Below are 13,583 nucleotides of genomic sequence, written 5' to 3'. Positions count from 1 at the left end.
GGAATTTTGTCTCAGTAAAAAGAAATAAGATGGAAACACCTAGCTGAAATCCAACCTTGTGTACATGCATACACACATTCTTTGTACACCCATAGCTATAATGACATAGTATTTGTAGAAAGGTGACATTCCAAGGTAAACCAGTTTGGAAAATGTTGGTGCAAAAGTTTATATTTTTCATGTTAAGGTAAATATTCACTGATAAAAATCATTGCATCTCTGTTTAGAGAAACATGTAAAACCAAAGAGTCTATAATTCTAGAATCTGTGATTGGCAGAAAGAGAAGAACTCTGAAAAGACAGATTGCTAGCATTTCTGATAGTTCATTTAGTTAAAATGAAACGTACAGTCCAGCTTCAGTTCCGAGGCACAAGTCTGAGATATGTAGCCACCAGCCTCTCATGCATAACTTAGGTGGGTGCCATTTAGTCCTGCGTTTACATAAAATGTGCTTATTGAGCCCAGGCTTACTTATTTAATGTGTAATGAATTTGTTACACCATATTTTAGCCTGAGTAAAGTAACATGCAGAGCTTATTGATGCAGAATTATACCATGTTTGTGTCTGTGTGTGCTGGGAATTGAACTCAAGGCCTTATACATGCTCACACCTGTGCCTCTGTACTGTACCCTCAGCCTCTAAAATATAACTTTTAAGGGCTTTTTAAGGATTAGGCCTTATGGCCCACAGGAACTCTATGGGGGCCATGGGCCCCAATTCACACCAAAATTATGAGAGAGTGCTTAGAAATAAAAGCCTTTGCTGTCCCCTGCCCCAGTAAACGTTACCAGTGAAGCTGAAGGAATGACTGCCTGGGACTCTTTCCTCCACATTCTGAACCATTCGAAGAGGAATCCTTAATCAGGACAAAGGGAAAACCTCAGGGAATTCGGCATCATTATCCACTTCACAACAAACACGTAATACTGCGGTAGGTCACCTTCTAAATAGAAAAGAGGAATATTCACCAGAGCCAGCCTGTCACCTCAAGGTCCATGTGGATCTGCTGATTTGAGCTGTTTCACACGCATGGTAGAGGAATGGGCTTGGTGCAAGTAACAGCGTGGACTGGGTGGGTCAGCAATAGGAAATTCAGAGACCATCACTGCTGATGTCACAATGTCCTACTGTCCCAGTGTGCACCTACCTCTCCACCCAAGTAGGCTGAGTCCTTCCTAGATGTGATCCCTCTGCTCAGGTGTTCATCCTGAACAACTCTTCAGTTTCAATGAATGAATTCAATGGGGAGAACACAGCCTCCGACATGAGTCCACAGAGCACCGCTGGTGGCCCCTGGCTTTTCAGATTCCTTCCTCAGGCATCTTCTACCAGACACAGACGGATACTGCACTGAATTCTTAGCGCTCCCCTGTCTTTATCAAACGGATAGAATGTGGGGTATAAAGCTGCCTTTCTAGGGCTTGGGAGTCTCAAGTACAAATAAAAATATTGTGTCGATTTGTAATAAAATTCACAAAAATCCTGTTTGATTCATTGCTAGTGAACTGTCCCCCAAGTCAGGGAAATTGCCAGGTTTGCACACCTGTAATCCCAGCATGGGGAGACTGAGGCAGATGGATCTTGAGTTCCAGGCCAGCATGAGCCACACTGTTGAGACTCCATCTCACAAAACAAAAAAAAAAAAAGAAAAAATTCAAGGAAATATAATCATTCTCACCTTTCACTCTTGAATGTGTGACATTCACAGGCCACTACTGCCTGCTGACTAATGCCACAGTGTAGGCAAATGGGAAACTTTTAAATTTTCTCATAGTGACATTTAAAGGTTTTTTGGTTGATTGCTTGGTTGGCTTTTGTTTTGTTTTGTTTCTTGGTTTTTCCAGACAAGATATCTCTGTGTTGCAGTTCTGGCTGTCCTGGAACTCCTTTGTAGATCAGTCTGGCCTTGAACTTGTAGAGATCCACATGCCTGTGCCTCCTAGGTGCTAGAATTAAAGACATGCACCACCACCACCTGGCAACATTTAAATTTTTTAAAAGACATCATCTATTATTTAACACCTCATTTAACCCAAATATATATTCAATGTGAAGTATTATTGAGATGTTTTATATTCTGTTTTCCAGGTAGGATTTGTGTTAGGTGAGTATTCATGCCTTCAGTGCATCCTGATTCAAAACAACTGCTTTTTCAGCCCAGTTGCTGTTTGTGGGAGCAGCCCTTACTTTGGGCAGCTCAGGCCTGGGCAGTAGTTGGCCTGAAACAGATACTGAAACAATCAGGGAAGGTTAGTATTCTTTCAAAATTATTATTGAGTTTTTAAATTTTTATTTTATATGTACGGGTGTTTGCCTTCAAGTATGTCTGTGTACCATGTGCATGTAGTACCCTTAGAGGTTAACAATTGGTATTGAATCTCCTGGGACTGGAGTTAACAGACAATTGTTAGCTATCATGTGGGTGCTGGGAAGTGAACCTAGGTTCTCAGGAAGAGCATCCAGTGCTCTTAATCACTGAGCCATCTCTCCAGCCCCAAAGTTCTTAACCTTCAGAAAATAAACAGAAATCAAAGTAAACCTGGAATATTTATGTATAGCCAATAGAAAGCACAGAAATTTAGCACTTGGAAAGTTAAGGTAGTTCAATTGGAGCAAACTTTGGACAAGAGAGAAATAAAATATAATCTTAGAAATAAACATCTCAGAGCTAGAGGTGTAGCTCAGGTAGTGAACGCTTGCCTACCATTGCACAAAGCTCTGGTTCATTCCCCAACAACCATAAACTAGGTATGGTGACATACCTTCTAATACCAGCACTCAGGTAGAGGCAGAAGAGTTAAATGTTTATCATCGCTGCCTGTATGCTTAGTCTAGGACAGCCTGGACTATAGGAGAGTCTGTCTCAAATGTGTTTGTGTGTGTGAATCTATATGTAGACCTTGAATACATGTTTTTAATATGTATAGCAATTTAGGAAAACTGCATAACCAAAACTTATTTTGAGGTATTGGGAATTGAACCCAGGTCTGTGTATACCAAACAAGCAAGCCCTCTACATAGAGCTACATTCTCAGCCCTCTTTTTACATTTTAATTTTGAGTGTGCCTCCCTGTTACTGAGCTTGACCTTGAACCCCTTGGCTCCATCACAGTGGGTAATAATTTCAAAGAAATTATTTAAGATGAATGAGAAGAGTTTCGAGAGAAAATTTTCTTTGCAAATATTAGAAAGCTGAGAAAATACAAATATCAGAGTCAGGTTAGCCTAAATGAATGAGAATAACAAAAATATCAAAATGCTCATATTATAAGATGATCATCTTGAGGACATGTCTATACGGAAAGAAGGACTGTTAATGGAGAAGCCAAAAGGCAAAGTCCGACTGTTTTGATGTAGTGTGAAAGACTAGGGAGAAGCTTTTAGGACAGCTGAGCAAGGAAATGAGTGGGCTGAATTCCTTATGGGTGAAATGTGATGCAGCAGCTTTGAACTGACCTGCAGCGAGGTGAGTAAAGGCTGTGACCACAGCCTCCTAGGATGGCCCCAAACGTGAATTTTAGAGGATTTGGTGTTTGGAGGTCGTCTTCGCTTTTGTTTTCTGCACCGCTCTGAAAGAGTTCCCATGGCTTTTTTGCTAACCTTGACCACAGTTGGGGTGGGGTGGGTGGGTGTTGAGTGGGGAGGAAAGGAGGCCGGGGCTGGGCAGGCCTGGTGAGCTCTGGGGTGTGGGGGCTGACAGCACAACCAGCAGGTCAGGCCTAGCTGGAAGGAGCAGCCGGTGGGAGGGGTTGAGAGAGAGATTGTATTTATTCTTCGTCCATAGGATCAGCTTGCAGAGGAAGGGCATAGCTGTGAAGCAGGAGAATGCTATGCTTGTCTGTGCGGCTGGGCTGGGCTGCACACCTGAGTGAATTTTATTCCTCACATCTCAGCCTCTTAGTTTACTAGCACTGAGCAAGGAGTTAAGTTGGCTGATTTGGGGTCTGAGAGAGGCCTTGGTTTATTTCAGGTAGGGGGTGATCTCCAGAACTAATAAACAGCTTTGATAGGTATAGAGTCAGTGATTAGAATTTTCCACAGTGCCTCTGATATCTTAAGTTCAGATCCCTTAGTTTTTTGGTCTTTTTTTCCTTTTTTTTTTTTTTAACAACTTACAAACTGTTGTATGGCATCAGCTTTGCAACTTCTGAACTAAAGTCCGAGGGTTACAAGAAATAGTCATGGGTGGAAAGCGTGTTCTACTTTATCACTGTATGACTGGGCAAATGTTACCTTCCTTCTTTGAGGCTCAGTTCCCCTGACTGGTAGCACAAGTTTGTATTAAATAAAAACTTGGTTTCCTTCTATGTCAAACTTCCTGGAAGTATAGTTGTTCACAGTACATACAGAATACCCGTGTGCCACTACACTTTAGAATGCTAGAAATACAAAATAGAACCAATCACACAGTTCTGGCAGGCCTTCCCAAGCTACTCAACCTGGAGTTCTGTGTCAAGCCACATGGAATCTGTGAGAGGTAAGGTCTCTGAGAAAACTATGCAAGTGCTGGGGCAGGGAGTACCCAGCAGTCAGAGGGCTAGTTTGGCAACAGGAGAGGCTAGCCTGAGTTACCTGAATTTGTGCTTAAACCAACTGGTCATTATGCTGTAGAGGTGATAATGGTCTATTCCCTAACCTCTCTGGGCCCCCAGGGTCTTTATCTGTAAAGATAAAGATCCTCATACCCTTGTGTGAAGGGTAAAGGAGACAGTACACATAGCACAAAATGACAGGTAGTGGCTGCTCATTCTAGAAGAGGTGACATGTGAATTGAGGTTTGAAAAATGAACAGCAGTGAATATCAAACTGAGATGATTTTTGTTTTGTTTTCAAAAACTGAAAGTAACTTAATGAATTACATATGAGATCAATTAATTTGGAAAAAAGCAGTTGCTTTCCATTGCATTATACTTTTATAGCACTGCACTTCACAAACTAAACGATAACCCAGATAAGTCATGATCATAACAAGTATTGTGGATACATGATGAAAGCAACATTGACTGATCTCTTGAAACACCAGGTTGACACATAGATTCTTCTGACAGCCTATTGGCTCTTGGCATCTAGAGATACTAAACAGCAGAGTTATATTGGTTGTTCATAAATATCTGTGTACCTTTATTACACATCTCCCCCAAATCTCAGGAGGATGTGATCTCAAGATAAGCGGTGGTGACAATGGCCAGTGACAACTCAGGAAGTTTTTTAACCACTCCATGATACGAAGAAAAGTAGGAGGCAGCACACGCCTCTCCTGTCTAGTCAATGGAGCTGATGCTGAGGTACAAAAGTCCTGGCATATCATCTGCCTCTGCTCTTGTCTGCAACAGGACAGTATAAGACTCTAGATGAGCTGGGTGGTGGTGGCACACGCCTTTAATCCCAGCACTCAGGAGGCAGAGGCAGGTGGATCTCTGTGAGTTCGAGGCCAGCCTGGGCTACCAAGTGAGTTCCAGGAAAGGCGCAAAGCTACACAGAGAAACCCTGTCTCGAAAAACCAGAAAAAAAAAAAACAAACTCTAGATGTGTTGCACCAATTAGATGGTGGTCAGACTAGTGACTGAGATCTTGCTTATTCCTTAATGGTAACTTGGGAGTTGGCTGAGACTAGGGTTCAGTCATACAGGACACTCTAGCATGCTAGGTTCGATCCAAGCACCAGATGATGATTATGATGATGATGATGATGATGGTTTGACTCACAGAAACTGAAACATTACAATTTATAAATTATAACAATGAAAATTCCACTTACATGTCTGTGGAAGCATGCTGCCATTCTATGAGCCAAGATTCTGACTCCAAAATGAAAAGACAAATCATGAAATAAAACTGAAAACTAACATCCCTTTTAAATATACATGCAAAAAATACTTCAAAAGTATTAGAAGGCTGGCCATGATGATACATTCTTGAACTCTAGTACTTGGAAGGTTCAGACAGGAGAATCACAAGTTCCAGACCAGCCAAGGGATATAGTAAGATCCTCTGGGAAATAGCAAGCAGCTCGGAGGGTAGCTACTGGTGATAGACATTTGTCTTTACTGAGGCCTTAAACTGAATGCCCAGCACTCACAAAAACTTGGCATATTGAATCAAATACTATACAAAAATATTTAAAAGGTGCAAATTAGGAGAGATAGACTACAGACTCTTAATGACTTTCAAAGATTATTTGGAGATATTTCTCATCTACAAACTATTGTTGGGGTAAAAAATGATGAACTGACTAATTTGTTCAAAACCTTAGAAGGTGACAAGGACTTAAATAGTCCAAGAGAATTATCACCTGAAGCTGAGAAAGAATTGGCCTTGATAGAATAGAAAATGCATTAGATACATCTTGGATTTACCAAAATAGGATAGATAATGGAATTATTTTCTCTGATTTGTCAAATACCTGTTTAGGTATTTATTACTTGTATATATTATATATAGTTATTGTACTTTTGTATATAGTTTTTCTTTTGTTAGTTATAACCTTTTGCTTTTTTCTTTTTATTAAAATAGAAAAGGGGAAATGTGGTATTCTAATTGTACTGAAATGTGATTTTAATAGTATGTTAATAAATAAAGTTTCCCAGGGGTCAGAGCTATTAGAGCCATAGCAAGAGTGTGGCGGTGGTGGCACACGCCTTTAATCCCATAGATCTCTGTGTGTTCAGGGATACAGCCAGCATTGGAGACATACGCCTTTAAGACCTGGAGGGCTGTACATACAGACAGTGACGAGGCAGTCATGTGTTTGGGTTTACAAACAATGAGAAGGCAGAATGACTATGAAATGACTTACACACAGGGAAATAGCTCTCTTTGGGGAAGCTGGGACACCGCAGGAGGAAGGGTGAGATTTTAGCTCTGAGCTCTGACCTCTTGGCTTTCTCTTTTACATTGTTTCTGTGTTTCAACCGTTAATAAGATGGTTGGTTACATCTACACACAGTATGACCAAGTATCCAGAAATTCGAAGTTGATTTTATCATTGAAAATCAACTAAAGTCGTGTATGATTTTAACAGAATCAAAGACAAAAACCTCATAATCATGCAGAAACAGCATTTAATAAAATCCAACACCCATTCATGGTATCTGTATTAGAGTTCTCTAGAGGAATAGAACTGATGGAAAGAATATTTATAAATATAAGTGAATATGTTGAAAGAAATTTATTAGGGTGGCTTACAGGCTATGGCGTAGCTAGTCTGGCTGTCTCTTTTCTATCGAAAGGCCAAGGATCTAGTTGTAGATGAATGGTCTTATTAAGTAAGAAACACAGAGCCAAATACAGAATTAAAAGCCAAGAGGTCAGAGCAATAGCTAAGAGCTGAGACTAAAAACTTTACCCTTCACTGCTGTTGCTGTCCTACCTCTCCGCAAGAGACCTACTTCCTGTGTGTTTGTCCTATTTATTGACTTTCTGTTCTGCCTTCTCATTGGTTGTAAACCCAACCACATGACCTCCTCGTTACTGCCCATATATACAGACCTTCAGGTCTTTTATGGTTGGTATTGAGATTAAAGGCATGTGTCTCCATGCTGGTGGTATCCTTGAATACACAGAGATCTGCCTGTCATGTGATCGGGATTAAGGGCCTGTGCTACCACTGCCAGACTTCTGCTATGGCTTGCTATTAGCTCTGACCCCCAGGCAACTTTATTTATTAACATACAAATTAAATCACATTTCAGTACAAATAAAATATCACCATATCTAGTGGTTGATGGGTCCATGAGATTTGATGTCTCAGCTCAGTCTGTGTTGAAATCCTGACAAAGTGTGTTCGAATGGCAACAAAGTAACGCCTTGGCCACAAGAAAGAGGAATTTGCCGGTAAGAGTGAGGGCCAACAGGCAAAAAGCAAGAGCTTCCTTCTTCCATGTCTTTCTGTATAGGCTGCCAGCAGAAGGTGTGGCCCAGATTTAGGGTGGGTCTTCTCACCTCAAATTATCCAATCAAGAAAATTTCTTCAGAAGCATTTCCAGCTGCTTGTGTTTTAATTGATTGCAAATGAAGTCAAGCTGAAAACCAAACTTAGCCGTCACAAGTCCACCCCTTGTCAATTTGTCACACTTCGTTGTGCCATGCCTAATTTACAAGTGGAAACAATAACCAGGTCATAATTACACCTAACATGATGTAATTCCCATGAACACTCACGAAGTATCCCATGTATATCTGAGAATGAATCATATATTTTAGAATAAGTGGCAATGTCCCTTGAGGGACGTTCTTTGAGTGTCTCATAACTTAAATATAACAGCCATTGATATTATATGAATTGTTACATTATATTATAAAGAAACAGGAAAGAAAAAACACAAATATATGTTGTGTGTGTGTGTGTTTGTGTGTGTTTGTGTGTGTGTAATATACCTCACCACGTCTTGGACCTTAGAAGAGTGACCCATACCTTCATTCCTTTAGGGTCTGAGTTCTCTGGCAGCTAGCTTAGATTGCATTGTTGAAGTTTCCCATTGACTTTAATCTCAGGATATTGTAACACCAAGGTAGACTCCCTAGTGGACCTCCTTCATTATAGACATAATCTTACCTTCTTTGTGGAAAAGAATCCAGTTTCCCCGTGGTAGTCTGGATCAATCACCTCACCTTAACACTGATATTCCCTTTTTAGCCTGTTGGTTTGAGGGCATCAGAATCCCAAAGTGACCAGGGGTAAGTAAGTCTGAGCTTCCAGTTCAATGGAATGTTTATTGTGTCTTCTGGCAGGAGTGCTCACCCATCTGGAACTAAATTTCCAGGCCATCCAAACTTCAGGCCATAGAAACAAGGAGCAAAATTTTCCTAATAGGTCACTGAAGGTGATAGTGAGTGGAGTGATTCCCATTTCCACCCCTGGAGTCCTGGACCCTGACTAGAAGGGAAATTACACTGTATATATTGGATGTTGATTCAAAGCATATACAGCCTTCTTGAGAACCCTGCCACAGCCCTCCAGGCTACTGCCACCTAAATGGTACTGTAACTGTGTTTTCAAAAAGTCATCCCACTGTTGTATCAAGCCGTGTGCTTCAGGATGGTGGGGGACTCTGGCTGTGAGTTCCTTGGTCAGAAGCAATGTTGTGTGGAACACCATGACAGTGGACAAAAAATTCTCCAAGTCCACAGATGGTGGTTTTGGCAGAAGCATTACTTGCAGTAAAGACAAATTCACAACCAGAACAAGTATCTACTCCAGTAAGGACAAAGTGTTGTCCTTTCCACAGAGGAAGTGGTCCAATGTAGTCAACCTGCAGCCAGGTTGCTGGCTGGCCACCCCGGAAATGGTGCCATATCTAGGGCTCAGTGTTGGTCCCTGGTGTTGGCAGAGTTGGCACTCAGCAGCTGTAGCCAGGTCAGTCTTGGTGAGTGGAAGTCCATGTTGTTGAGTTCATGCATAATTCCCATCTCTGCCACCATGGCCACTTTGTTCATGGCCCACTGGGCAATAACAGGGATGGCTGGGAAAAGAGGCTGACTGTCCACAGAAGGGGTCATCCTATCCACTTAATTACTGAATTCCTCAACTGAAGTCACCTTTTGATGAGCATTTAAATGGAACACACTTATCTTCACATCCTTTGTCCATTTAGAGAGATCTATGTGCTGTTTCCCCAGATGTCTTTCTCACAGTTCTCCATTTATGCTCTTTCCAAGTCACTGGCCATCCACCAGCCAGTCCATTGACTACAACCCATGAATCAGTAAACAATCGCACATCTGGCCATTTCCCCTTCCAAGAGAAATGTATGACCATGTATACTGCCTGAAGTTCTGCCCACTGTGGAGGTTTCTCTTCACTGGTACCTTTTAGGTTTGTCCCAGAAATGGTTTGTAATAGTACAGCTGTCCACCTCTAAATGGTGCCAGCATAGAATGCAGAATCATCAGTAAAACAGACCCTAGCCTTCCCCCCCACCCCCCTTAGTCAACTGATCATAGGCCACATCCCCTGAAGCTCTAGATGCATGCTTGGGAGCAGAAGGCATTGTAACAGGAGTAGAACCCATAGGTGTTGGAACATAGTCCAAGAATATAATTTCTGAGTGCTTTGAGAAAACAAGACAAGAGAGTCTTGTGACCTCAATTTCTTTAAAAACACGGAATTGTTCTTGTGTTATGCTTTCAAGCCCCTCCAAGGTGTAGCAGATAGGAGTGAGTTTACTTCAGATTATTCATTGCAACTGCCTATTGTTATTTGTTTACATGCCTCTAGGGAAAATCATGTTTTTAATGCATGCAGGTTATCCACACCACGTGCGGCTTGCCCTTGTGAGTGTACATTTTACTCTTTACCCTTAAAGTAAAAATCGGTTGATGTTCTGAATAAAGTTGGCTATTGTATAAGACTTTAGTCCGCCTCATTTCTTGGCTCCATTCTTCCAGGCCCCACTGTAGCTAGAGTTTTTCTCTCTGGGTCCCGCCAAGCCCCGGCAGTCCCGTAGCCCACTTATAAAATAAACATACATACGCTTATATTATTTAAACTGCTTGGCCATTAGCTCAGGCCTACCATTGTCTAGCTCTTACTTTTATACTCAGCCCGTGAGCCAGACAGAACCAGAAAAACTCTAGCTACATCCCACCACCTCTAGAGTGTTAAACAGTAGGCATTTGGGCAATAGATTCATGTAACTTTCTCGTGCCCTCAAGATCACATATACACTACTTCAGTTTAATAATGGGTTTCTGATGTGTATATCCTACTTTATGATTGGTGGGCCAGATAATATCCACTTCATCTTGCTTAATAACTTGGTGGCCCATTGGCAAGCATTCAGTTTATGCTAAGGCCCAAGAGCTGTCTCTCAAAGGGGGAATAGTTGTCTCCAGATGATGATAGAGGCTTTTTCCCAAAGGTCTCTTCTGTGATTCACCTATGGGGTCCTGCTAAAAGCTCCAAACAGCATCCCTATCTGCCACTGCCACCTCAAGTACCACTGGATCTGCTTGTCCAAGTGATCACAGCACTCTGGACCTGTTGAAGAGCCTTCTGTTCCAGGACCCACACAAAGCTAGCAACTTTGAGTCATTTGGTTTACGGGCCAGAGTAACACATCCAAATGTGGAATGTGCTGTCTCCAGTATCCAAATAGGCCTAACTGTTGTGTCTTTCTTGGTAGTGGGAGGGGCCAAATGCAGTAACTCATCCTTCACCTTAGAAGGAATATCTGCATGCACCACACCACTGGACGAAGAATTTCACTGAGGTTGCAGGCTCTTGAATTATGGTTGGATTTATTCCCATCCTCTGATCCTCATATGTGTTACCAACAAGTCCAAAGTGCTTACTACCTCCTGCTCATTTGGTCCAATCAGCATAATGTCATCAGTATAGTGGACCAGTGTGGTATTTTGTGGAAGAGACAGAGACCATAACTATCTTCAAGCTATGTTATGGCACAGGGTTGAAGAGTTGTTATACCTTTGAAGTAAAACTATAAAGGTATAAAGCAAATTGTTTCTGGTGGTCCTTAGAGACAATACTAAGATAAAGGCATTTGCTAGATTAATAGCTGCATATCATGTACCTGGAGATGTGTTAATTTGCTCAAGTAAGGATACCACATCTGGTACAGCAGCTGCAGTTAGAGTTACTATTTGATTAAGTTTGTGATAATCAGCTGTCATTCTCCACGATCCGTTTGTATCTTGTACCAGCCAGTTGGAGAGTTGAAAGGAGATGCGGTGGGAACCACCATCCCTGCATCTTTCAAGTCCTTTATGTGGCACTAATTTCTACAATTCCTCCAGGTTCAATATAATCTTTGGTTCACTGTCTTCCCTAGTAGAGAAAACTCCATTGGACCTTTCCAATCATAGCGCTTAATTCACTCCACAGGCCAGAGAACCAATGTGGGAATTCTGCCAGCTTCTAATTATATCTATCCTAACTATATATTCTGGAACTGGAGAAAGAATCACAGAGTTAGGTTGGAGACCCATGGGACCCACTGTGAGTTGGACTCAACCAAAACTCCACTAACCACTGGACCTCCTTAAGCCCCACTTTAACTGGAGGATCACAATGCTCCTTGGAGTTTCCCAGAATCCGTACAGTTTTAAACCAGTATCCACTGGACCCCGGGAAATGATTGTTTCCTTTCCCCAAGTGCACAGTTACCCTTGTGAAGGTCATAGGTCCCTATGGGGAAGGATGGAGAAAAGGCTAACATTAAAACCTTTTGAGGGGGTAGGGTGGGGTGTACTTTTGAGACAGGGTTTCTCTGTGTATGCTAGCTGTCCTGGAACTCACTCTGTAGACCAGGCTGGTCTTGAACTTACAGAGATCTTCCTGCCTCTGCCTCACAAGTTCTTGGATTAAAGGCAAGTGCCACCACCATCTGGCTAGCAACAAAACTCTTACGTATTTTAGCAAGGTCCTTCCTCAGGTAGACTGGCCATCCCTTCATTTAAGGAGTTTTGGGTCTGCACATTGGCTCATCTGGAAATTGGTTTACAGGCCAAATTTCCTCTTACTATGATCCAGGATAGCCTTTTTCATTTGTTCCAAAATTTTCTACTTATACAAATTAAATAAAAATGTAGTGGACTGGTCTGTTTCATTCCTGGAAACACCATGACTGATCAGCCAATACCAAAGGTCCATATGAATCATGCCACCATACATACCACTTTGTGCTGCCTATAATGATAACTATAGTCATCTTGTTTTTAACAATTCAATGCTGCCACCTGGTCCCTGCCACTCTGGGGCCCAATTAACCCATCATACATATTTAATTCATCCAATTGAGTACCAGCATCTCCAACTCTAAGATCCAGCACAAGGAAAAGAGCCACCAAAAGCTTTTCAGATATGCTGGTGCCCCTCACACCATTTTGGGTCTTATAGGATTAGTGAAGGGCCTTCTCATTGTGGAGGGTAAGGTTTCATACATCATATCCACTTTGTCACTAGTTTTCCAGAGCTTTCAAACCCTTCATCAACACTAAACCAAGGGATATTAGGCATCTCCAGCTCCTATTTAGTAGGCCATCTTTTGACAAGTGCTTCAAACAACCAATAATTCAAACTTTTGACACCTTTAAAAACTTGATCAAGCTTCCATATTAAATCTAGAATCTCCATACAGTAGATCTATATGTGATAGCTAATCTCTGTTGTCCATCTAAAATCAACTAAAACACAAGCAGCTGGCCATGCATCTGAGGAACTTTCTTTATTGGATCATTTGGAATAAGAGGAACCACCCTAAATCTGGGCCACATAGAAGGACATGGAAGGAGGAAGCTTTTGGGTTCTATCTGCTTGTCCTGTCTCTCACTTGCAAGGTCATCTATCATGCTGCTGAGGCATTACTTTGGGGCATTGGAGCCTACTTCATAGGGATTTCAGCACAGACTGAAGAGCAACTAAGACATCCAGCCCTGTAAACTGAACTACTGGATTATTGGCCTTTCCTTTGGGAGTCAGCCATTGTTGAACTAGCCTGTGAGCCACTCCAATAGCCCCCAACCCCCGTTTGTGTGTATTCAGTTAGTTCTAGTCCTCTGGAGAACCCTGACTAATACTGATAGTGGTACCAGAAGTGGGATAGGTCTTCTTACCTCAAATGA

General features: G+C 41.8%; 1 protein-coding gene across 2 annotated transcripts in view; it reads right to left on the bottom strand.

The window, feature by feature from the left end:
• The window catches only part of Dcun1d1 (defective in cullin neddylation 1 domain containing 1), a 37,196-nt gene extending 36,089 nt beyond the window's left edge, over positions 1-1,107 (bottom strand). Inside the window, exon 1 of one of the 2 annotated variants that reach the window (XM_016000178.3) lies at positions 971-1,107. Coding sequence is in view for 1 of the 2 variants with exons in the window: in XM_076573861.1 (XP_076429976.1) it covers positions 791-835 (45 nt within the window). In the remaining variant the exon portion in view is untranslated. Of the gene's footprint in view, positions 1-790; positions 840-970 lie in introns of those variants that run through there. The other variant, XM_076573861.1, reaches the window with a different exon arrangement.
• Positions 1,108-13,583: the final 12,476 nt, after the last annotated feature.

This window comes from Peromyscus maniculatus, chromosome 6, assembly GCF_049852395.1.
Source record: "Peromyscus maniculatus bairdii isolate BWxNUB_F1_BW_parent chromosome 6, HU_Pman_BW_mat_3.1, whole genome shotgun sequence".
Lineage (NCBI taxonomy): Eukaryota > Metazoa > Chordata > Mammalia > Rodentia > Cricetidae > Peromyscus > Peromyscus maniculatus.
The sequence above is the reverse complement of the archived record's forward strand: the minus strand, read 5'-3'. Positions and strand labels throughout refer to the sequence as shown.